The sequence below is a fragment of the Hyperolius riggenbachi genome, chromosome 5, assembly GCF_040937935.1.
Source record: "Hyperolius riggenbachi isolate aHypRig1 chromosome 5, aHypRig1.pri, whole genome shotgun sequence".
Lineage (NCBI taxonomy): Eukaryota > Metazoa > Chordata > Amphibia > Anura > Hyperoliidae > Hyperolius > Hyperolius riggenbachi.
The window spans coordinates 137982547-138008501 of NC_090650.1; the positions used below are offsets into that span (position 1 = coordinate 137982547).

The following is a 25955-nucleotide window of genomic DNA, read 5'->3' on the forward strand; positions in this document are numbered from 1 at the left end:
GAGGTATGTTTTTCTTCTTGTTTTTAGGGTCTAAAAGCTTGTGAAAAAATGTTATGGTTTTTAGACCTTAAATCTGTAAATAATCATAACGCCAGGGAGGTTAAGAAAAGATTATATTGGAGCCATTTATAGCCTGTGCAGATTATAAAACAAAACAAAACAAAACAAAATCTTTTCCATATCTTTCCATCTCCTCATTCTACCACCATGTGCAAACACACAGTGATCAAAGAATAATGAGTTGTGACGTGAGGTGGAGCTCCAGGGAGGCAACTTGCACTTTGTTCACAAACACATAATGAATGAGAAAACCCAGTCACTAAACCTAGCCTACTTACGGTGTGGAGCAAATGGACTCTGACTCGCTCTCTTCAGCTGCACTGGTGTAGAACTGAAGCAGCTCATCTTTCATAGACAGTTCATGGCGTAATTGTGATACCTAATAATACAAATTGACAGTTAACTAGTGTAAGTCAGTATTCTGATATAATACAGGCATGTATAATGTGCTCAGACACCTACTATTTATGTGCATACCCATAGATTAGAGGTGACAGCTTTACAGTCTGGCCATCCCTTTAGTGAACCCGAGGGGAGAGTGACATGGAGGCTGCCAAAATGGTTTCCTTTACCAGTTCCAATACCAGTTGCCTGACAGTGTTGCTGATCTCTTTGGATGCAGTAGTGTCTGAATTACACACCTGAAACAAGCATGCTAGTCAGCTCCGATAACCTGTCAGTTCTGACAATATCCTCAAAAATACCTAATCTGCTGCATGCTTGTTCAAGGTGTATGAGGGAGATTTATCAACGCATTACTGACAGTTTTCTCTTCTTAATCTGTTCTAACCAGCAGGGAGAACAGTTCTGCATAATAATAAGAACCTTCTTAAATCCTAGGTAATAGTGGCAATTTAGCATGAATTTCTAGAGCTGCGCTACAGTTAAGAAAAGTGAAAATCCACCCCTAAACTGCTGCAGATTAAGAAGTGCTTGATAGCAATTCTAAAGATGAAAAACTGCAGGCTAGACATGATTGCAGAGTGCAGGCTAGACATGATTTGTGATGTGCTCCTCCCCCCTGCTGAATTCCTTCTCAGTCTGCTGCTATCAATACAGCAGGTGTGTGTTGATTACCTCAGCAACAGCAATTCCCCTCACACACTGCACTGTCTGAGATACCTTCCTAGCTCCTCCTATTAACCACTTAAGGACCACAGTCTTTTCGCCCCTTAAGGACCAGAGCCTTTTTCTCCATTCAGACCACTGCAGCTTTCACGGTTTATTGCTCGGTCATACAACCTACCACCTAAATGAATTTTACCTCCTTTTCTTGTCACTAATACAGCTTTCTTTTGGTGCTATTTGATTGCTGCTGCGAGTTTTTGTTTTTATTATATTCATCAAAAAAGTCATGAATTTTGTCAAAAAAATGACAACTTTCTGTGCTGACATTTTTCAAATAAAGTAAAATTTCCTATACATTTGAGCGCGAAAGTTATTCTGCTACATGTCTTTGATTTAAAAAAAACCCATTCAGTGTATATTTATTGGATTGGGTAAAAGTTCTAGCGTTTACAAACTATGGTGCCAAAAGTTAATTTTCCCATTTTGAAGCATTTCCGACTTTTCTGCCCACCTGTCATGTTTCATGAGGTGCTAAAATTCCAGGATAGTATAAATGCCCCCCAAATGACCCCATTTTGGAAAGAAGACATCCCAAAGTATTCACTGAGAGGCATGGTGGGTTCATAGAAGATTTTATTTTTTGTCACAAGTTAGCGGAAAATGACACTTTGTGACAAAAAAAAAAGGAAAAAAAAGTTTCCATTTCTTCTAACTTGCGACAAAAAAAAATGAAATCTACCACGGACTCACCATAGCCCTCTCTGAATACCTTGAAGTGTCTACTTTCCAAAATGGGGTCATTTGTGGGGTGTTCACTGTCCTGGCATTTTGGAGGGTGCAAAATTGTAAGCAACCCTGTAAAGCCTAAAGATGTTCATTGGACTTTGGACCCCTTAGCGCAGTTAGGCTGCAAAAAAGTGCCACACATGTGGTATTGCCGTACTTGGGATGTGTTTTGGGGTGTATTTTTACACATACCCATGCTGGGTGGGAGAAATATCTCCGTAAATGACAATTTTTTTATTTTTTTTTTACACACAATTGTCTATTTACTTAGAAAATTAAATCATGTGCCATCACTCAGCAGGCTTCAAAAATATATAACAAACTTTATTGTTGGGATTGCACACACTGGGATAAGCCATAAAACCAATTAAAACAACTGGAGCGCTCCGTGCCCAGACATGCCGCAACACACTCACACAGACCAACCATACAGGGGTACCGGTACCAGGACGGATGTTCTACCCTGCAGGGAAGGAGACAAGCGGAGCGGAGATGCAGGCTGTCCGGAAAGTGTCAGACTACTAGATCGGGGAAACCAGCAATGGCTTCCGAGATACAGCAAGGGGTAAGTGACAATCTTCACCCGCGTCACGGGACTCACCACTCTTCTTCCCTCGTGGTGTCATAATACACACCTACTCGATTAATATTTAATGTCACCTTTCCTTTACTTACTGGAATGTGGTATTTTGGTAAACACGGCCTATGTTTACTGTTCCTGTGGTGTACGTGTTGAGGTCAGAGTAGGCCGGTGGCCTTCTTTTAGGAACATGTTCTCAGTATCTGCGCTACACGCAGGTCCTGAGATGCCTCTGCCTGCATCACAAGAACTCTATTTATTTTAAAGGCATACACTGCGGACAAGCCTTTTACCTAAACTCAGGCCAAACAACTGAGGCCTACTTAAATTCTAACACAAGGGGCAGGTTAGGGGCTGATTGATGGGTGGCAGTGACAGGGGGTGATTGATGGGTGGCAGTGACAGGGGGTGATTGATGGGTGATTGATAGGTGATTGACAGGTGATCAATGGGTTATTACAGGGAAGAACAGATGTAACTAATGCACTGGCGAATTGATACGGGGGGGGGGGGGGGGGTCTGAGGGCAATCTGAGCGTGTGGGCAGGTGATTGGGTGCACGCAAGGGGCAGATTAGGGTCTAATCTGATGGGTAACAGTGACAGGTGGTGATAGGGGGTGATTGATGGGTAATTGGTGGGTGTTTAGGGTAGAGAACAGATGCAAACACTGCACTTGGGAGGTGATCTGACGTCGGATCTGCGGGCGATCTATTGGTGTGGGTGGGTGATCAGATTGCCCTCAAGGGGCAGGTTAGGGGCTGATTGAAGGGTGGCAGTGACAGGGGGTGATTGATGGGTGATTGACAGGTGATCAGGGGGATAGATGCATACAGTACACGGGGGGGGGGGTCTGGGGAGAATCTGAGGGGTGGGGGGGTGATCAGGAGGGGGCGGGATAAAAAAAATAGCATTGACAGACAGTGACAGGGAGTGATTGATGGGTGATTAGGGGGGTTATTGGGTGCAAACAGGGGTCTGGGGGTTGGGCAGGGGGGGGGGGTCTGAGGGGTGCTGTGGGCGATCAGGGGGCAGGGGGGGAGAAATCAGTGTGCTTGGGTGCAGACTAGGGTGGCTGCAGCCTGCCCTGGTGGTCCCTCGGACACTGGGACCACCAGGGCAGGAGGCAGCCTGTATAATAGGCTTTGTATACATTACAAAGCCTTTTATACACTATTACAGCGGCGATCCGGGTGCTAGTAACCCGCCGGCGCTTCCGAACGGCCGGCGGGTTACAGCGTGAGGGGGGCGGAGCCAGTCGCCGGCGGCTGATCGCGTCACGAATGATGCAATTACCGCATTACCACGACCGCAGCCGCCCCCGCCGATGGGCGTATTGCGGTCGTTTAGGCCCAGACTTTGCCGCCGCCCATCGGCTGGGGGCGGTCCTCAAGTGGTTAAACAACTGTTTTAGAAGGAATCTGCACTATCTAATGAATTCTTAAGATGCCTGAGACAGTTCTGCATGGATTTCTAAATACCTACTAATATTTTGTCTCAGACACGCTTGATAAATCTGGCCATGTGACTAAAAGTATTAAAGGCAAAGGATCAGCAGGACAGCCAGACAACTGATATTGCTTAAATGGGTTCTGTGCGGTGTAAAAAAAAACCCTAAAAAAGCTTCACTTACCTGGGGCTTCCACCGGCCCCCTGCAGCTATTAAGTCCCACGCCGTCAGTGAAGCCCCCTCCGTTCGTCGCCACCGGTGACCTGCTAATTATTCGTCTAGTGCTATTCGTCTAGTTAGACTAATAAGTAGCAGGTCACCGGCGGTGACGAATGGAGGGGGCTTCAGTGACGGCGTGGGACTTCATAGCTGCAGGGGGCCGGTAGAAGCCCCAGGTAAGTGAAGCTTTTTTTTTTTTTTTTTTTTTTTTTTAATACCCCACAGAACCCCTTTAAACAGAAATAAATATGGCAGCCTCCATATAACTCTCACCCTCAAGTTCACTTGTATGCCTGAGCCCAGGCTGTACTTTTGTGGCAGTATGCTAGATTCTAGCTTCTTGTACCTAGGTTCTCTATACATGGTACGCATGCCCCTCGGGTACTTTACACGGGTTCAGGGGGTATTTGAACTTTGTCAATACAAAAAACAATGTTTATGCCAAGTGTCAGTATGCCAGAGTTGTTTGAAAGCTTAAACCTGTTTGCCATTAGGGGACTGCCTGTGGTGAAATCAGTACTGTGTGCTAAAACCTCTCAACACCTTGAAAATATATATTTTTTTTTAATTGCAGATCAGGAGCTGCAGAAGTCTTTTCATTACCTTGCTGTGTGCTGTAGTAACAGCAGTCTCTGCCTGGCTCATATGCTGTCCTACCTCTCATTTGTTTGTATTAGGATTGTGCACACACAATTGAATAGCACAAAGAGAAGGTATTCCCTGGCACCTAATAAGAATCTGTTAATTCTAAGGGCCCTTTTACACTTAAAGGGTCACTATGGCAAACAATTTTAAAATTTAAAATATGTGCAAACATACTGTAAAAATAAGAAGTACATTTTCTAAAGAGTAAAATGAGCCATAAATTACTTTTCTCCTATGTTGCTGTCACTTACACAGGCAGTAGAAATTTGACAGAAGCGACAGGTTTTGGACTAGCCCATCTCCTCATGGGGGATTCTCGGGATTTTCTTTAATTTCAAAAGCACTTCGTGAATGGCAGTTGCTCTGTCCAACTGCCAAAAAACTGTGTAGCGTGCAGGGAAGCTGGCCAGCATCATTGTTTAAATCCTTTTAAGGGAATATCTTTATAAAGAATGAAAGCCTTGCAGAGAATCCCAAATAAAGAGATGGACTAATCCAAAACCTGTCGCTTCTGATTTCTACTAAATACTGTAAGTGACAGCACCATAGGAGAAAAGTAATCTATGGCTCATTTTACTCTGGAAAAAAATGTACTTCTTATTTGTCTGTTTGCACATATTTTAAATTTTACAATTTTTCACCATAGTGCCCCTTTAATCAGTTGCTTTCAGTTGTAACTGCAAGGACAATTGATGTGCAGTCCAGTGTCTAGGTCTCCCTGTGCTAAGGGCCTGAGCCCCCTAATGCAGCTGTGTCCGTTTTTCAGCAACCTTAACATTGATGTGTAACTGAAAAGAGGACACAACTGTGTCAGTGGGCTCTGGCCCTAAACACTGAAAATCTGAAGCTTTTTCACAATTAACTGCTATGGAGAAAAAATCATTGCAATAGAAACACAAACAGAACTAACAACTCAGGGGTTATAATAAAATAGTACAAAATTAAACAAGCTAGCTGGTCAGATCTGGCATGTATTCATATCCTTTACCACTTTATCCACCACTACAGTATATCTATATCCTCTGTGACTTCATCTAAGCCACGAGGACGTAGATATAAGTTGTGTAACTGAAGCACAGCTGTGCACGATTGAGCGTTGTTCCTGTACACAACTCCGGCACTATCTACTTCAGCAATAATTGGGGAAAGGGAATATATGTTCCCTGAGCCAAGAAGATTGATTTTTACCATTTAAAATACGTTTATTTAGTAAAAGAATATACACTGTAGCATTACTTCATAATCAAATATCTTCACCCATAAATTATCTAAGTTTTGTGATAAATGGTAGAAATAGCCAAACAAAATTTGTGTTTTTTAATCTACTGTTGTGTTTTGAATTTGTAAACTGGAATAAGTAAAACTGAGAAATAGTTTTTTTTTTCTTTTTTCCCTCTTTTTCCCATTAAAATGCATATAAAACAGAATTGTTTGAGGGGGAAAAATGCCATACTATGAAAGCCTACTTTGTCTTGGAAAAAAAAACGATATATATTTAATTTAGGTGTCATAAGTAGGGATAAAGTTATTGCTGATTAAATAAGGACATAGCTAAAATGTCAAAACTGCTCTGGTCCATAAAGGGGGAAATAAGGCCTGGATGCGAAGTGGTTAAATTGTACATTTTGGAAACATTCAGTAAGGTGGAGTTTCCATTTGTGCAATTCCTGTCTTTTTCCCCCTAAGTGAACTCAGATGCAGAATTGCAGCCCACTGAAATCAATAGGCAGCTTCCAAATTCACATGCAGGGCATGCCTGCTGCACTTTCTAGGATATCTCATCCAAATCCCCACATCCTCACAATGACTCGGATATTGGATTCAGATGCGATTTCATATCAGCATGGGTGGAGCATCTGCTTAAAAAAACAGGACACAGCACCCTAGCTTGAGCATTTAGAAGTATAAATGTTTGCCAATGTTGGTGGCCTCCCCTTCAGAAATTGGCCAGCTTTATAAATGCTGTGTCCACAGTGAAGCATCTCACACTCCTCCCCTCTCCATAGAGCAGAACAGACTGCTTGGCAAAGAGCTGACAAGCATATTTGTACAATAACAATTCCTCAAGTGTTATTTGAAACAATCAGCAACAATAAGCTCGGAAGGAGACAGCACTCTCACCCTTTTGTGTCTTGGAATTTGTTGCTCATTTCATAACTTGCACTCTGTTAAACAATGTATTCATCATGTTACATTTGTCATTGTAATTACTTATTCTGTATTTAGTACCATTGTCCATATTTGATGAATAGCATTGTCTGTATCATTATGTACCCCATGTTTGTTTTTCTTACTTTTTACAGCACCATGGAATATGCTGGATACACACGGTGCGTTCGCGCACTCGATTTTCCCGTCGATTCGTTTATTTCCAACATGTCCGATTTGGATTTCGATGGATCGTTAGGTCGATTCGCATGCAAAGTATGCCGAATCGACCTAACGATCCATCGAAATCCAAATCGGACATGTTGGAAATAAACGAATCGACGGGAATCGACGGGAAAATCGAGTGCGTGAACGCACCGTGTGTATCCAGCAATATGTTGGTGCTTTATAAATCAATAATAATAAATCATTGTAAGTGCCAATTATCCTTATTTAATTGTTTGTGTAATTTATCTGTTAACTGTGCACATGAGTCATTCTGATTCTTTCAAAGGAAGATATCAATGAAATCTTATGTACAGTAATAGCAGCAAGATAGACAAGATAACAACACAATGAACACACGCCTTACCTCTTCTCGAATATGTTCAACTTGCTCTTCAAGGTACTCGTTCCTTTCTGAAAGTGTTTTATTTTTCTTCAACAAAGACTGGCCAATCCGAGCAGCTAACTCTAGATCTCGCTCTTTCTGTAGGTGAAAGAAAGTTGTTGTTTTATTCTGTACTGACAAACAACCACATTGGGTAAACTTATTTTCTTTACATCACCGGTATGAGCCAAAACAAGCAAATAGCAACAATCACCTGCCACTGAAGTGGGAAGAATGGGGCTTCTATTGGTCTGTTAAAATTGGTTTCTATGTACTTGAGATCTGCTCACCTGGTTCTACACAAAGATGGTGCATTGTGTTGCTATCAGTAGCCATAAAAAAGTATTTACCTGGCACACCCTTATCAACGTCCTTCAGGGAATTGACTGCTTGGGCTTGTACCAGAACACTTCTAGAACTTCTCCAAACCACCTTGCTCACATTCACTACACTGAGTATAGAACTCACAGGGGTGTCTATTGCTTTATATAGTATAGCTCCTGCAGGACATTTTGCAAAGAACTTATAGCTTTTCTCATGTTTCTCAATAACATAAAAAGCTATCAAGCCTCTGTGGATACTGCAAATGAAAATAATTTGAGACACAGGATTCTGTTCCAGTCTGTTCTGAGTGTATCTAGAAGCTTATCAATAGACTGCAGAAAACCAGCTTGAACCACATGGGAAAACATATATCATTCTTTCTCTCATTTCAACCCTGGCTTTCAATATATTTTGATTAGAGTTGATTGCTCATTGAAGCCTAACGTCTGATACTCTGCAAACATCTTATAGGGTATGATGGCCTTTAAGTTTTGTACACACACCCAATTTCCCCTCAATCTGTGTTGTCAGCCACGATCAAACTTAAACCTGCACAGATGTGTTATTAGGCAAAAGCACCATTGATGTATTCTACATCTAGGAAGAAGGGATGAGAGACAATGCTGCTGGTAAAAACTGAGCAGCATCCACGAGGAGGAAAATGGACTCTGCCACCATGCCAAGATTTGGCATGTGGGATCATTAAGTAACTTCTGCAGTCACCTGTACACACAGATTCTTGCCTCTGCTGACCACTTTGGTCAATATGTGTGTACAAATCTTAATGCTAGGTACACACAATGCAATTTTCTGACAGATTTACTGTCAGATCGACTATTTCCAACATAGAAGTAAATGGAAAAAATAAATCGATCGTAAAATCGATCATAAATCAGATTGAACATGTTGGCAATAGACGATCGGACAGTAAATCTGTCAGAAAATTGCATTGTGTGTACCTAGCATTATTTTGTAGATCTTGATAAGGAACTCTATTCTGTGCTGTAACATCTTTAAGCTGGCTAAAAGGAAGAAGGAGAAAAACAGAAGCTGAAGCAGAAGGTTCCAAGAAAAACAGATGATTTTTCTCCATTGAGTATAGTTGTTGCTTCAGTTGGAATTAATCAACATTCATCTATTTCCAAGTCTGCTCACTGTTTACAGACTTTATGTCATTTCACGAATGTCACTGCAGGTGTGATACTATATTACATGGATGGCATGCTCGCCCACCTTTTCCAGCCTTTGAAAACCATACTAAATTAGTCTATATTGTCAAAAACCTGAGCGGTTCTTGCCTTTTTCAGCCCTTAAAGCGTTGCTATCATATAAATCTGGCATAGCGGGGTCTGAACCCTCTATAACAGTAATTATAGATTGACAGTGTACCTTGAAATGAATCAGAGCACTCAGTATAGGATTTTATATAAAAAATTGTATTTGCTTATCATACAGCATATATACAAAATATGAACAGTTCCAAGTAGTGTTTCCTTCTAACAGTATTCCATCTCATCAAGGCTTTATAGCCAAGCGATCATCAATCTTCTAAGCACATTCAAAAAATAATATAACAGTTGTGTTATGTTTAATAAGGTCAAAAGTAGTCTCATCTGTATCAATAGCTTTGTATCTAGTAGCTGTGTAAAACTTGTAGTGATCTTCTTAAAGAAATAGCATAACAAATAGCTTCTAAAAAAACTTCTTGCTAACATCTTAACAGAACTTAATGCTGAAAAATTAATAAAGTAAATCACCAGAATATTAAGCATATTACCCCTTCTCTGTCATCTCTTAAGCATCTAGAACCACTTGTGGGAAGGTAGCTTCTGCCTCATGTGTCTTCTCAGGAGATTGGTAGGCATGTGCAAACTATCAGCTTTCAGCTCCTACTTTTATAGTGATTGGATGCAATATGGCTGCCTAATCTGGAATTTCCCTGAATCCCAGGTTCTGATTGGCTAAAGCTTCCATGCGTCAATGCTTTATCATGTTTTGAATACCTAAATCATAATATTATGGTTTATAAATTCTGATTAGGTCATTTCTGACGCAGTTGATTAAAATGGACGTCACCAGCCATCTTGTCTGCTGGTTGACTTTTTTGCCCCAGACATTGAGACTAAACGATGTCATTCATGACGCACTTCTGATAATGTGTCCTTCTGCTAATTAGTTTGGAATGTGTTTGTTCTTTCCCAGACATAAGATTGGTCAGGTTGACACTAACACAGACCAGTAATAGTCTTCAGCAATTTAAGGCTTATTGAAACATACAGGGCTTCTAATATACTTATTTAAATATAAAGCTTATTAAATAATTCTTCTTAAAACAATTAATCATATAGAATTCTGACAATATTTTTGGGCAGTTTTAGGATGTACAAGCTGGCTGCAGCCTAAATTAGAAAGGTCCTTTTTATATTTATAACATTCAAGTATAAAATGGATTATGTATACAGGAGATCATAAACTCGATTCTTATCTGTTTTACAAAAGTGGAACTGAACAGAGAAATGCTTGTGTACAACACTTAAAGAGAATCTGTATTGTTAAAATCGCACAAAAGTAAACATACCAGTGCGTTAGGGGACATCTCCTATTACCCTCTGTCACAATTTCGCCGCTCCCGCCGCATTAAAAGTGGTTAAAATCAGTTTTAAAAAGTTTGTTTATAAACAAACAAAATGGCCACCAAAACAGGAAGTAGGTTGATGTACAGTATGTCCACACATAGAATATACATCCATACACAAGCAGGCTGTATACAGCCTTCCTTTTGAATCTCAAGAGATCATTTGTGTGTTTCTTTCCCCCATGCACTGAAGTTTCAGGCTGCTCTTTTCTTCCTGCAAACAGCTTTGTCCTTGTCTGTAATTCCTCACTATGTGAAAGCCCAGCCAGCTCAGAGGACGATTTATCCAGCTTGTAAAAGATAAGAGAGAAGAGAGAAGCTGCTCTAATCTAAATAATGCACAGGCAGTGTGCATACAGGGGCCTGGAAGGGGGAGTTCATAGCAGAACCACAACACTGAAGAACTTGGCAGCCTTCCAGACACTGGCTGACAAGTCTGACAAGAGAGAGATAAGTTGATTTATTACAGAGACTGTGATAGTACAAAGTGCTGCAGTAAGCCAGAACACATTAGAATAGCTTTTGGAACTTGTAGGATGATAAAAAACAGGATGCAAATTGAAAAATACATGAGATAGTTTGTGGGTTAAGTACGCAAACCTACACCTTCTACAACATAAAAATGTAGAGCCAGTTTACACTGGCTTAACTGCATAGTGTTATTGCAGAGAAGGCACTTCACAAGGCAGGTCTGGATTTGCCTCACAGGAACCTATAGGCACAGATGTCCTGGCACCTTAGATTTCGCCCTCCATGATCCTACAAACCCCCACCAAACTGCACTATAAGTATGCTGGCAGTCCGAGCTGTCAATTCTCCCTTACTTTCCTTGCCCGTCATCAGTAGCAACAGGTGCCCCTTAATATTGAGGGTGCTTCTGGCTACCCAATACTACTTGGTACTAGAGTTGCCCCCACGAGTTAGGTAGCTAGAAGAACCTCAGTAATAAGTAGCTAGAGGTGCCCCTGACTGAAGGGAGATCTTGTCAGTGGAATGCAGAGACCCAAGTGAGTAACCTCTCATTTACACGCTCATCTGGACTCTGCATAGGGAAGGAAGGAGGGAGGCACTCGGGGAGGGGAGTGAGCAGCCTTTCCATCATCAGGCGCCAGTAGGCACGTGCCTATAGTGCCGTATGGTAAATCCGGCCCTGTCACAAGCTAATGATTGGTGGACTCATACCATGGCTCTTTCATGCCAGTCTGTTGTGTCTCGGCACACTGTGTTGCCATGTATTGACACAGAACATTTTTCTGGACACCAGGTTAAATGCCATTTATTTGATGGATCTTGTGCAGCAGCACCAGAGCTGTGACATAACACAATGCCCAAGACATTTGCTTTGCACTGATGTACAGTATGTCAGCACAGCGTACATTTGTTAAACAGCGTTTAGGGTAAACTGTTTTAATGGCTAACTTTGGGGGACTTACCTCTTCTAAAAGTCGTGTAACGGCATCTATATCATTGTATGTTTTAGTCATCTGGCCAACTCGTTCAGCACATAAAACTGAAAGGAAAGATAAGAAATACAATTTTAAGTAGTTGCCATTTAACAAGTTTAAAACAGATAACCACTGCATAAATGCATTTTTGCCATACATTGTACATGCTTCTTCGTTGCTAGTTATGAGTAGGTAAGATCAATGAGAGGCAAATCATTTCTCCTTGCATTCAGATTTCATGTAAATTATACGCAGCTTCAAATTGGACCAATAAGAATAACTTCCTGTCAATTTTTATTGGTCCAAGTTCAAGCTGCAAAACATTGACATGAATTTGAATGCAAGGAGAAATGATTTACATCTCATCGATCTTACCTATTGATAACTAGCGAACGAAGAAGCATGTACAATGTATGACTTTAGCAGTAACAGCAAAAATACAAGGGCTCACAGGTTTTTTTTGTTCTCCATAGAAATGAGTAGCCTCCTTATTGTGAAGTCCACCCAAGAGCTTCAGCTTCAGGATTACAACTTGTGATTAGACACAGATGAGGGGCAATTAGACAGGCTAACCCCTCTAATATACATATAGGGTGCATTTCTCTCAGTTTTCCTTCTGGCCTGTGCAAAGGTTCAGGTCCACTTTAAGAAATTAAGCCAGTGATAAATTTGACAACGAGGAAACTTTGAACAGGAAAAAATATACGTATGTTCTGCTATTACGTATAAAACTTTACAACCAGCGCCATAGTGAGGATTACTGATTCCTTCCTGACCTTAATTTAAAGGTTGTTAGTATAGGTGTGTATACAGGACTGCAATAGCAGCAATAGCACACATTTTAATTCACTCTGCTTTCAGCAATCCTCACTATGTTTCAATGTATCCCTGGTGAGGGTTGCATATTTCTGCTTCTTAATTGCTGAGGGGAAGGGGGGAGGGGTTAGATTTGCTACATCACTTATCTACACCAACATTTCCCACTGTTGTTCGGGTCAAAACCTTGGAGAGTCCACTCCATAGGGGTCACTAGCATGATATTGATATGAACGTAGTATAGCTTTTAAAAAGATGACAACTGCTGCTGTCCAACATTTCAGATAAATCTGATTAATTTAGAGGTAATCAAAGAACACACTGCCACAAAGGAGTCATTATTTGCATCTTTAAGTAATATTTGCAATTCCCAGAGAATGTTTACACTAGGACTTTTCCATAGGTGTCCTTTACCATCTGTCTTGTTTACCTACAAAAGGTGCCACCATTTCCCTTGTGATGTGATGACAGTATGATGCAAAGCAGGTCAGCAATATTCTGTCTGCACACTGACACCACATAGTTATCCCAAGTAAAAGCTAAACTTTCTACACACCTCAGATTTTCATTGCCCAGAATTATTCTTTGTGAGTGAAAACAATGTCAGCGGGCCAATGTCAGGAGGTGGGCATGGAACATTATATTACATACCAACACAGAATAACGTTGAACAATATACAGTATATAGGGCAGATAAAGATCTGCTGCTGATGCATATCATTTTCACAGTGCAGCATTACAGCCATCCTAATAAATTCACAACGCAGTCAAGAAAACCTTCACAAATCATTTTGTGAAACATCTGCATGCTTCTGCATGGTCCACACCTCCACAGTACCAGAAGGCTGCTCATTCACAATCGGCTTCATGCTACAGCATGGACTGTACTCGCTCATACGCAACACATCAGTGCTTGTACAGAGTGGATTCCGGCTACAAGAACAAACACAACAAGCACTTGTCAGATATGTTTAGAGGGCCCTTGTGCAGTGTGAAGGAACGGTGGGCTTGAGGCGGATTCTGGAAGCCTCCGGATTATCCAGGAACTTCCTTAAAGTGAACCTCCAGACTAAAAATTGACTCAGCAGCACTGGAAAGGCCTGGTGTTTCTTAAACTGTTTCACAGCATCAGAACTTTTTTCTCTTATACAAGCCTCATTTGTAGCTGCACAGAAAAAAACTGCCAGGGCATTTTTCCCCTAATGTTGTGCAAAGCATGATGGGATTTCTGATGTTGTTCTCGTTCTGCTGTTTTGGTGCAATTTTTTTTTTTACATTTTTAATTTGTCATTTGAAGCCTAGCACGTGCAGCTGGGAGGGGTGATCTGGACAAAGGGCAGTTGGAACTGTGTCTCCTGCTCCCTGTCACCTCCTTTCAACCAAAAAGATGGCTGCCCTCATGACAAAGATGGCAGCCCCCATGAATCACAAACATTTGCCTGTTCTTTTAAAACGGGGTCGGTAAGAGATTATATTACCTATCTATTCTAATTAACATAACTAATGTAACTTAATGACAGTATGTTTGTTTAGGCTGAAGTTCACCCTTAAGACACTTTCACCTTATCTATCCTTACAGGATCACTTTAAGCATTGCCCCCCCTTCCCCCCCCCCCCAAAAAAAAAAATTATGATTAGGCAGAATCTCCCCCCACATAGTTAAGAAGTGTGAGCCCATTGTCCAAAAACAGCTAAGGGGGGGGGGGGGGGGGGTTCTGGGGTACAAAAGAATTCCAGGGATGGGTGGGGAGATTCTAACTGACACAATCTGCAGGGTCCCTCACTATCTGGCTCACAAGCAAAAGAGACACTTTTCTGCAGGATTCCCTCCCATCTGGGTCACTAGCAAAAGGTGAGCCATTACCTGCAGGGTCCTACATTATCCGGCTGACTTGATTTCCAGGATCCTCCTGGTGCCAGGTTCAGTCTCCACGTGACATGCCCTCCCCATGGCTTACTCTGAATAAGCCATGCACAATGGCCAGCAAATAGCAAGGTGTGTTGCCCTGCTATGCCCAAGTGATTGGCTAGGGTGCGCCATTTGCTACACATGATTGGAGGAGGGATTCAAGAAGACTCTCTAGTGACCTGTCTGTCCTGTGCTCTATGCCACCCACTAATCCCTGGATGCTGTGCCAGGGGACAGATGCCCCCCCCCCCCCCCCCCTTCCTACTCTGCTACATCTCTGATCTGTGGGCAGGCCAATGTTTTCAGGCGGCGGGCACAGAGCATGGTAGCCAAATGTGCAGCCACAGAGAAGGGCAGCTGGTATATATAGTAGCTCACCTGGGAGATATCTGTGCCTGGGATGAAGGGACCCCAATTCTGGGACATGTCCCAGGTAAACTGAGATGTTTGGTCACTGTAAATAAATACCACGTTATACTTTAATTTATCTACAAAACGGAAGAGGTTGATAACAGAACAGTGTCTCCAGTGTTTCTGATACAAATGCCTTTGTTCAAAATCAACAGCAGAACATCCAGTTACTTTGCATAAAACTAAGCCAAATGTGATAAATAAGGCTCAGAAAAGTACCACAGTAAATACCTGGTAAAGAGTTATTACTGTACCTGCCTAAATAGAGTAAAATGTATATCCAATGGGCCAATTAGTATACAGTCACATATAAAAAAAGACCTTCAGCCTCTTTTGCTGTGGAAGTTGGTTAACAAAAAGGTATACTGTATATCCAATGAGAACTACTAATGATTAAAGTGATGTTCCACTTTGTTGATAGTGATACTGAGATTGTCATTGATTACTAAGGGTGATACTCCTCCAAGGTTCTAATGTCTTCTGCCCTGTCCAGCTAATCACACAAGCCATTACTGAGCAGTCAGTTAATTTTAGTAATCAATCATATTTACTTTTAAAGAAGCTAGATGCCTGGATGTCATGATGCTGTTTTGGTGCTGGTAGGTCCTAAATTATGCACAATTAGTGATGGTCAGTCGAGGAGAACTTATGGAGAAGCATGTGATAAGTTTGGTCAGGTTAAAATATGCAAGTCTATGATTTGCTAGTCATGATCATGTGCTAAAGCAGGATGTGACCACAGCAAATCAGTTTGGCAAATCTATTGGCTGATCAAACAGATCACATGCTTCTCTAATGCTGGGAATACACGGTTCGTTTTTGCCTTCGTTTAAACCTTCGATTCGTTCGGTAAACGAATCGAGTGTTGAAAACGTATGTGAAAATAGTCATAATCTCATTATAGTTTCGATTAATAGACCCCAAAAACGAACGACTAGTGATCGAACATGTTTGATATTATCTCTCTTTATCCATCTAATCGAGCCATTGGTAGGCTTGATGGCTGTTCAGATCGATTATATATTCGTTTATGCTAGTCCGTCCCTGTAAAAAGGGATTTTCGTTTCGTTTCTTTGCAGCCTTCGATCATTGGAAAAACGAAACCATCAGAATCGAAAAAAAAACGAAACCGTGGGTGGTGATATTAACCGTATGATCGATTATTTCGGGATCGAAAAGGACAAAAGGCACAATCGAAACGAAGGTTTAAACGAAGGCAAAAACGAACCGTGTATTCCCAGCATTAGAGTTCTCCTAGACATGACCACCACTAATGCCCTTCACTGGGACAAAACGTAGTCCTGAAAGACACTAGTTGACACAGCCAGCTATTTAACTATTGGGGGGAGTGTGCAGAGATGGTGGCCTCCCTGCTCCCTCCAGAACAGCTATAAAGAAAGGGGGTGATAAATCCCTGTGCTGAACCTCTCTTACACTGGGGATGCAATATAGTACACTGCATTGTATTTCTGCTGCCTACTTCATATGTTCCTCGGGTTTCTAAATTCCCAGTTTACTGCAATTGTAACTAACTATACAGAGGAACGTGGAGTTTTAACTTTACCGGGCACAAGCCTATTAGGTTTAATGAAACTTTGCTCTTATGAATTTCTGTAGACAAATCCAGGATGGATTAGGTGCTTCCAGCTGACAAGCTCAGCTTTATATGTTCTGTTATGCAGGCTTGTAAATGGCTTGTGTTAGTGAAAAGCAGAGCAGAGCATTGTAAGAATTCCAGTGTACAGTGCTAAAAGAGTATTCAGTATGCAGCTGAGGATCATTTGTAAAAACTTTCACATTAAGGAAATAAAGATTTTGCTGTTTACTTACATCAGTTTTTCAGCTGTCAAGACAGCATTGTTGCTAGTTGAGGTGAACATACATGTCATAGTTGTCCTTTTAATCAGTGTGCATATTTGCTTTAGTTTCACCATCTCCAATAATGTCTGCTTTGAGAGCGTACGTGAGACACAGTCTGGATATTTTTAGCTCAAGTGATGATTAATAGATGGAAGGTGCCAACGTGTGATAATTCTAAGCAATAAATAAAGGCGAGGAGCAGCCAGAGGCACTCCTTTTACCTGTGCAGGTGTACTTTGCTTCACCCACTGGAAACTGTTTCTCTGTACCACCCCATAGGCTGGCTGCAGCAATAAACCAGGAAGGCTTTCAATTTAAGCTCATTTAATGAGCACGACTCATTGGGAAATGATAATATAGTTCTCACATTGTTGTTATAAAATTCAAAAATTTTGCTTACACAATATGAGTTATAAAATAAAAAGTGAAGATACTTGTACAGCTATGAACGTACCTATAACTACTAAGAACACAAACTCAAAATAAATATAAAAAAAAGTTGTATGATGCTTAGTAAGGCTACTTAACCACTTGAGGACCGTGGGCTTTCTACCCCTTAAGGACCGGCCACTTTTTTTCCATTCAGACCACTGCAGCTTTCACGGTTTATTGCTCGCTCATACAACCTACCACCTAAATGAATTTTGGCTCCTTTTCTTGTCACTATTAAAGCTTTCTTTTGGTGCTATTTGATTGCTCCTGCGATTTTTACTTTTTATTATATTCATCAAAAAAGACATTAATTTGGGCAAAAAAATGATTTTTTTAACTTTCTGTGCTGACATTTTTCAAATAAAGTAAAATTTCTGTATACATGCAGCGCGAAAAATGTGGACAAACATGTTTTTGATAAAAAAAAAAAAACCCATTCAGTGTATATTTATTGGTTTGGGTAAAAGTTATAGCGTTTACAAACTATGGTGCAAAAAGTGAATTTTCCCATTTTCAAGCATCTATGACTTTTCTGACCCCCTGTCATGTTTCATGAGGGGCTAGAATTCCAGGATAGTATAAATACCCCCCAAATGACCCCATTTTGGAAAGAAGACATCCCAAAGTATTCACTGAGAGGCATAGTGAGTTCATAGAAGATATTATTTTTTGTCACAAGTAAGCGGAAAATGACACTTTGTGAAAAAAAAAAAAAAAAAAAAAAAGTTTCCATTTCTTCTAACTTGCGACAAAAAAAAATGAAATCTGCCACGGACTCACCATGCCCCTCTCTGAATACCTTGAAGGGTCTACTTTCCAAAATGGGGTCATTTGTGGGGTGTGTTTACTGTCCTGACATTTTGGGGGGTGCTAAATTGTAAGCACCCCTGTAAAGCCTAAAGGTGCTCATTGGACTTTGGACCCCTTAGCGCAGTTAGGCTGCAAAAAAGTGCCACACATGTGGTATTGCCGTACTCAGGAGAAGTAGTATAATGTGTTTTGGGGTGTATTTTTACACATACCCATGCTGGGTGGGAGAAATATCTCTGTAAATGACAATTTGTTAATTATTTTTACACACAATTGTCCATTTACAGAGATCTTTCTCCCACTCAGCATGGGTATGTGTAAAAATACACCCCAAAACACATTATACTACTTCTCCTGAGTACGGCGATACCACATGTGTGGCAATTTTTTGCACCCTAACTGCGCTAAAGGGCCCAAAGTCCAATGAGTACCTTTAGGATTTCACAGGTCATTTTGAGAAATTTCGTTTCAAGACTACTCCTCACGGTTTAGGGCCCCTAAAATGCCAGGGCAGTATAGGAACCCCACAAATGACCCCATTTTAGAAAGAAGACACCCCAAGGTATTCCGTTAGGAGTATGGTGAGTTCATAGAAGATTTTATTTTTTGTCACAAGTTAGCGGAAAATGACACTTTGTGAAAAAACACAATTAAAATCAATTTCCGCTAACTTGTGACAAAAAATAAAATCTTCTATGAACTCGCCATACTACTAACGGAATACCTTGGGGTGTCTTCTTTCTAAAATGGGGTCATTTGTGGGGTTCCTATACTGCCCTGGCATTTTAGGGGCCCTAAACAGTGAGGAGTAGTCTTGAAACGAAATTTCTCAAAATGACCTGTGAAATCCTAAAGGTACTCATTGGACTTTGGGCCCTTTAGCGCAGTTAGGGTGCAAAAAAGTGCCACACATGTGGTATCACCGTACTTGGGAGAAGTAGTACAATGTGTTTTGGGGTGTATTTTTACACATACCCATGCTGGGTGGGAGAAACACCTCTGTAAATGACAATCTTTTGATTTTTTTACACACAATTGTCCATTTACAGCGGTATTTCTCCCACCCAGCATGGGTATGTGTAAAAATACACCCCAAAACACATTGTACTACTTCTCCCGAGTACGGCGATACCACATGTGTGGCACTTTTTTGCACCCTAACTGCGCTAAAGGGCCCAAAGTCCAATGAGTACCTTTAGGATTTCACAGGTCATTTTTGTTTCAAGACTACTCCTAACGGTTTAGGGCCCCTAAAAGGCCAGGGCAGTATAGGAACCCCACTAATGACCCCATTTTAGAAAGAAGACACCCCAAGGTATTCCGTTAGGAGTATGGTGAGTTCATAAAAGTTTTTATTTTTTTGTCACAAGTTAGCGGAAATTGATTTTAATAGTTTTTTTTTCACAAAGTGTCATTTTCCGCTAACTTGTGACAAAAAAAAATCTTCTATGAACTCACCATACTCCTAACGGAATACGTTTGGGTGTCTTCTTTCTAGAATGGGGTCATTTGTGGGGTTCCTATACTGCCCTGGCATTTTAGGGGCCCTAAACCGTGAGGAGTAGTCTTGAAACAAAAATGACCTGTGAAATCCTAAAGGTACTCATTGGACTTTGGGCCCCTTAGCGCAGTTAGGCTGCAAAAAAGTGCCAATCATGTGGTATCGCCGTACTCGGGAGAAGTAGTATAATGTGTTTTGGGGTGTATTTTTACACATACCCATGCTGGGTGGGAGAAATACCTCTGTAAATGACAATTGTTTGATTTTTTTTTACACACAATTGTCCATTTACAGAGAGATTTCTCCCACCCAGCATGAGTATGTGTAAAAATACACCCCAAAACACATTATACTACTTCTCCTGAGTACGGCCATACCACATGTGTGACACTTTTTTGCAGCCTAGGTGCGCTAAGGGGCCCAACGTCCTAATCACAGGTCATTTTGAGGCATTTGTTTTCTAGACTACTCCTCACGGTTTAGGGCCCCTAAAATGCCAGGGCAGTATAGGAACCCCACAAGTGACCCCATTTTAGAAAGAAGACACCCCAAGGTATTCCGTTAGGTGTATGGTGAGTTCATAGAAGATTTTATTTTTTGTCACAAGTTAGTGAAAAATGACACTTTGTGAAAAAAAAACAAAAATCAATTTCCGCTAACTTTTGACAAAAAATAAAATCTTCTATGAACTCGTCATACACCTAACAGAATACATTGGGGTGTCTTTTTTCTAAAATGGGGTCCGTTTCTGGGGTTCCTATACCGCCCTGGCATTTTACGGGCCCAAAACCGTGAGTAGTCTGGAAACCAAATGTCTCAAAATGACTGTTCAGGGGTATAAGCATCTGCAAATTTTGATGACAGGTGGTCTATGAGGGGGCGAATTTTGTGGAACCGGTCATATGCAGGGTGGCCTTTTAGATGACAGGTTGTATTGGGCCTGATCTGATGGATAGGAGTGCTAGGGGGGTGACAGGAGGTGATTGATGGGTGTCTCAGGGGGTGGTTAGAGGGGAAAATAGATGCAATCAATGCACTGGGGAGGTGATCGGAAGGGGGTCTGAGGGGGATCCGAGGGTTTGGCCGAGTGATCAGGAGCCCACACGGGGCAAATTAGGGCCTGATCTGATAGGTAGGTGTGCTAGGGGGTGACAGGAGGTGATTGATGGGTGTCTCAAGGTGTGATTAGAGGGGGGAATAGATGCAAGCAATGCACTGGCCAGGTGATCAGGGCTGGGGCCTGAGGGCATTCTGAGGGTGTGGGCGGGTGATTGAGTGCCCTAGGGGCAGATAGGGGTCTAATCTGATAGGTAGCAGTGACAGCTGGTGATTGATGGGTAATTAGTGGGTGTTTAGGGTAGAGAACAGATATAAACACTGCCCTTGGGAGGTGATCTGACGTCAGATCTGCGGGCGAACTATTGGTGTGGGTGGGTGATCAGATTGCCCACAAGGGGCAGGTTAGGGGCTGATTGATGAGTGGCAGTGACAGGGGGTGATTGATTGGTGGCAGTGACAGGGGGTGATTGATGGGTGATTGACAGGTGATTGACAGGTGATCAGTGGGTTATTACAGGGGAGAACAGATGTAACTAATGCACTGGCGAATTGATAAGGGGGGGTCTGAGGGCAATCTGAGCGTGTAGGCGGGTGATTGGGTGCCCGCAAGGGGCAGATTAGGGTCTGATCTGATGGGTAACAGTGACAGGTGGTGATAGGGGGTGATTGATGGGTGATTGATGGGTAATTAGTGGGTGTTTAGAGGAGAGAATAGATGTAAACACTGCGCTTGGGTGGTGATCTGATGTCGGATCTGCGGGCGATCTATTGGTGTGGGTGGGTGATCAGATTGCCCGCAAGGGGCAGGTTAGGGGCTGATTGATGGGTGGCAGTGACAGGGGGTGATTGATGGGTGGCAGTGACAGGGGGTGATTGATGGGTGATTGACAGGTGATTGACAGGTGATCAGTGGGTTATTACAGGGAAGAACAGATGTAAATATTGCACTGGCGAATTGATAAGGGGGGGTCTGAGGGCAATCTGAGCGTGTAGGCGGGTGATTGGGTGCCCGCAAGGGGCAGATTAGGGTCTGATCTGATGGGTAACAGTGACAGGTGGTGATAGGGGGTGATTGATGGGTAATTAGTGGGTGTTTAGAGGAGAGAATAGATGTAAACACTGCGTTTGGGTGGTGATCTGATGTCTGATCTGCGGGCGATCTATTGGTGTGGGTGGGTGATCAGATTGCCCGCAAGGGGCAGGTTAGGGGCTGATTGATGGGTGGCAGTGACAGGGGGTGATTGATGGGTGATTGACAGGTGATTGACAGTGGGCAGGGGGGGAGATAAAAAAAAAATAGCGTTGACAGATAGTGACAGGGAGTGATTGATGGGTGATTAGGGGGGTGATTGTGTGCAAACAGTGGTCTGGGGGGTGGGCAGGGGGGGGGGGTCTGAGGGGTGCTGTGGGCGATCAGGGGGCAGATCAGTGTGTTTGGGTGCAGACTAGGGTGGCTGCAGCCTGCCCTGGTGGTCCCTCGGACACTGGGACCACCAGGGCAGGAGGCAGCCTGTATAATACACTTTGTAAACGTTACAAAGTGTATTATACACTTTGTATGCGGCGATCGCGGGGTTAACATCCCGCCGGCGCTTCCGTATAGCCGGCGGGATGTTGCGGCGGGCGAGCGGTGACAGGCGCCGGCGGAGGATCGCGTCACGGATGACGCGATCGCTCTGCCCATGCCCTTAGAAGGACCGCCGCCTCTGTGGGTGAGCCGGTCCTTGAGGGCTCCACTTCCCGGCCGCCTCTGTGCGTTAGGCGGTCGGGAAGTGGTTAATACAACTGCTTCCACCAATTTTACAGTAGCCTGAAAATATTAAACAAATGACATTGACATTACTTTGGGAAAAAGACAGACAGGATTGCTATTAAAGGTAGTCAATGAGATGTAAATAATCCTAAGCAGATACAAATATTATTTAACATCAAAACTGACCAATCATGGTCATTTCCAAGCAGTATAAATGAGCATCAAATAAGCATCTCTAATAGCTATATGAGTAGTAAGGAGCAGGGAGGCAGGTTTTAAACGTGATTTCCCTACTAGAGACTGGCAGTTGATAAGGAGGTATAATTTCAGTGAAACAAGTAGTTGCCACCTCTCCCTGCTACACTGACCACACATGACTAGTACATAAGAGCTGGGGCATGGGTTTCTACTGAGGACAGAGGAGCAACCTGAATGTCAGTGGCCAGGACACGAAAATGTGTAACCTGCTGCAACAGGTTGTTTTTATTTTTGTTTTGCAAACACCATTACTTAGAATCAACATATTTGGAATACACTTACGTAATATATAAGTAACTTCTAGGGGAAAAAAGTGTCCATGAGAAACCTGTGTACAGTGATGGCTAGAACATGTTGCTCCAGACAGAGGTCAACCTGACCCAGGGAATTAAGTGTCCAAGACAAAGAAGCGTGAGAAGAATAGATTGCGGCTGCTGGAGTGACAACATCTATTCATTTGTCTTTATGACCGGTAGCAAATTGCTTTACCTGCTTGTTTCTTACTATCAAATGCAAAGCGCACAGGAAAGACTATAGCAGAATGCAATTTTTTTTATCCCAAAATGTGCAATTTTCTGTGACTGCAAAGTCCCATTCAGTTTAATTGACAGTGGCAGAAACGCAATAGCACAAAAACGGCAGCAGACAGCACTGGCAACTCACAGAATCAGATCGCATTCGAGAAAAAGGCATACAGCGTCCTTGCGTGGAAACCAGGCATTATTTTTTTTTGTAGCCTGTATGCTGAAAGCAAAGAGATGGTAAACTAAATTGTGCATACATACATATTTTTTCTTGGAAAAAAAAATTCAGGTAGAAAAATGTACTGAATGTTATAAAATGCATGTTTCATGCTGGAGTGATAAAGTGCAGACATTTCCTTGGTGTAGCAGCTCCCAGCTTCCATTTTTACTGCATTCCACAAAAGCAACAGCTGCAGAGGAAAGTGACTTTGTACTGTGAACCAAAGATCATCTCATACAGATTAGCTTGGGCTAATTACTACTGCTAAAGTTTTAAGATCACCTTTGGGTGTTGTCTGACTCTGTAAAAGGCCTCAGATTGGCTGAATTATTACTATTATTTTTTTTTACATAAAAAGTACAAACATATAATGTAGTTAGCACTATTTATTAAATTACAGTGTTGAGACAGTCACAAAAAAACAAGACAAAGAGGAGCAATTTCTCCCCAAAAAAGTAACAAGTTGAAAAGTGGAGTAACATCAAGTACACTAGGAAACAAACGATAGCAGTTGGATGTCAAGAAAAAAAATGAATAGGTTAACCTCCCTGGCATTATGATTATTTCTGGTTTGGGGTCTAAATGCCGTGAATTTTTTTCACAAGCTTTCCGACCCTACAAACAAGGAAAAAAACATACCACTGAGTAATCTGCAGCAGCTCCTGCATATAACTCACTCAGGGATTACCGCTCTGAGCTGCGGATTTCTGTCCGAGCCAGAGTCAGGTATAACACTAGGGAGGTTAAAAGAGAAAGATAAACAGTTTTGAAGATAAGTTGAAGTCACTCCCACATCATGATGTATTTAGCCATGGTATGGACAGTTTTCTGTCTGTGAACCTCAAAGCATTGTGGGAGTTGAGTGCTGTTGGCAGGTAGGGATGAGCGAGAACGCTATTAGGAAAAGCGAGAGCGTCCTGCACAGTGTGGGAGGCAAGACCAGGAAATGGGATGGTAAATCACCAGGTTTCCATGTGCATTCTGGTGTGTTCCACTGGCCTACACTTCTGCATTCAGAGACGGAAGTGTATGACAATGGAATGCACTGAAACACAGGTGGAAGCCAGTTACATTAACCCCGTAATTCCCGCTCTCGCCTTCTGCACTTAGCAGGACACTCACCCTGCTACAGGGTTTCCGAGCAGTTAAAGGGCTTGGAGCTCTGCGGCTCCCCGGTTGATGGGGGTATGGGGGGGGGGGAACTCCCCGTGACTCCCCTGGATAGTGATAAATGTTGCGTGCACTAATCCCCGCAGGGCAACAGTTTTGAGGTAAATTCGTTTTAGACCTTGCATATTATAGCATGCGAAAGCAAGTGCAAATTTGCATGAGCAATGCCTCGTGATTAAGCCAATTAGGCCAAATTTGCAAAGCCAGACATATCAGGTTTTAACTTGGTGTTTGATGCACACATTCCTCTGCTGCTGTGTGGACACTCACTCATGCTAGTTGCCAACCAAGCAGTACTTTCCTCTGTGCATACAAACCCCCCCCAAAAAAAACTTAGTGTGACGGTTCCGAGACCACGGAGCACAGAGACACAGTATATAGCAGCAGAGTAAACAGAACCGAATATAAACAGAATACAAGAGTCCAGGGCCACGGGAGAAGTAGTGGTAAGGATAGAGGTCTTGCATCATTGTCTATAATAGATTGTTCAGGTAAGAGTGCAGTAGGTGCAAGATAGTAGAGTAATGGCATTCACACACCAAAATATTTTACATAAATTAGACATCTGATTCAATAAAGTTAACATTCATCAGAAAAGGCTGTTCTTTTGTGAGGGATGAACCCAGAGAATAAACTCTGGAAATGTGAAAGGCAAGAGGTACTGACCACAAACGTGTGGGTTGTCAAAAATGTACATTCGGAAGAAAGAATACCAAAATCTATATTCATTTACATTTGCAAGTTTCTGTCAAGCATTAATTAACCATTGGTGCAATTACATACACCAAGTAAAAAGATGAATGCAAATGAATGGGCAACCCATCGTCAAAGCATAAGGTGCAAAGTACTACAAGGACATATTAACAGCTGTTCATGCAGTTTTATTCCCTGACATTTGAAACATAGGAGCAACAAAAAAAAAGAATTATGAATGTGAAAAAGTTTGAACACTTTTTAGTAATAACCCTTTTGGCATATATTATACAGTCTGTGCCAGAAATGTACATAGCTTTTATCTGGGGATATTACACTGTGCTAACAAGGAACAGGTAACTGATGGCACTGACTATCCGTGTCCCAAGCATGACGGTGTTCGCTTACATTACATTTTACTCATTACAGGGTCTCTATGGAGATAGAATACCTCCTTTCTAGTCGGCTCTAGGCATTTACATGTTGCAGCAAAAAAGTAACTGAAGAAAAAATAAATGTAGTCGTCAATGCACACATGCAGGTCACCTCTTAGCCACTGGGGTGACTAACA

The 25955-nt window shown here is 42.1% G+C and overlaps 1 protein-coding gene across 8 annotated transcripts in view; it reads right to left on the reverse strand.

Annotated features, from left to right (window-relative positions):
- Nucleotides 1-25955, reverse strand: part of TRAK1 (trafficking kinesin protein 1) — a 318154-nt gene that overhangs the window by 74686 nt on the left and 217513 nt on the right. For all 8 annotated transcript variants that reach the window (XM_068236310.1, XM_068236308.1, XM_068236307.1 and 5 more), the window contains 3 exons: nt 11957-12033; nt 7547-7663; nt 339-439 (listed from right to left, as the gene is read on the reverse strand). In XM_068236310.1, the coding sequence (XP_068092411.1) occupies nt 339-439; nt 7547-7663; nt 11957-12007 (269 nt within the window). In that variant the 5' untranslated portion in view covers nt 12008-12033. The remainder of the gene's footprint in view (nt 1-338; nt 440-7546; nt 7664-11956; nt 12034-25955) is intronic.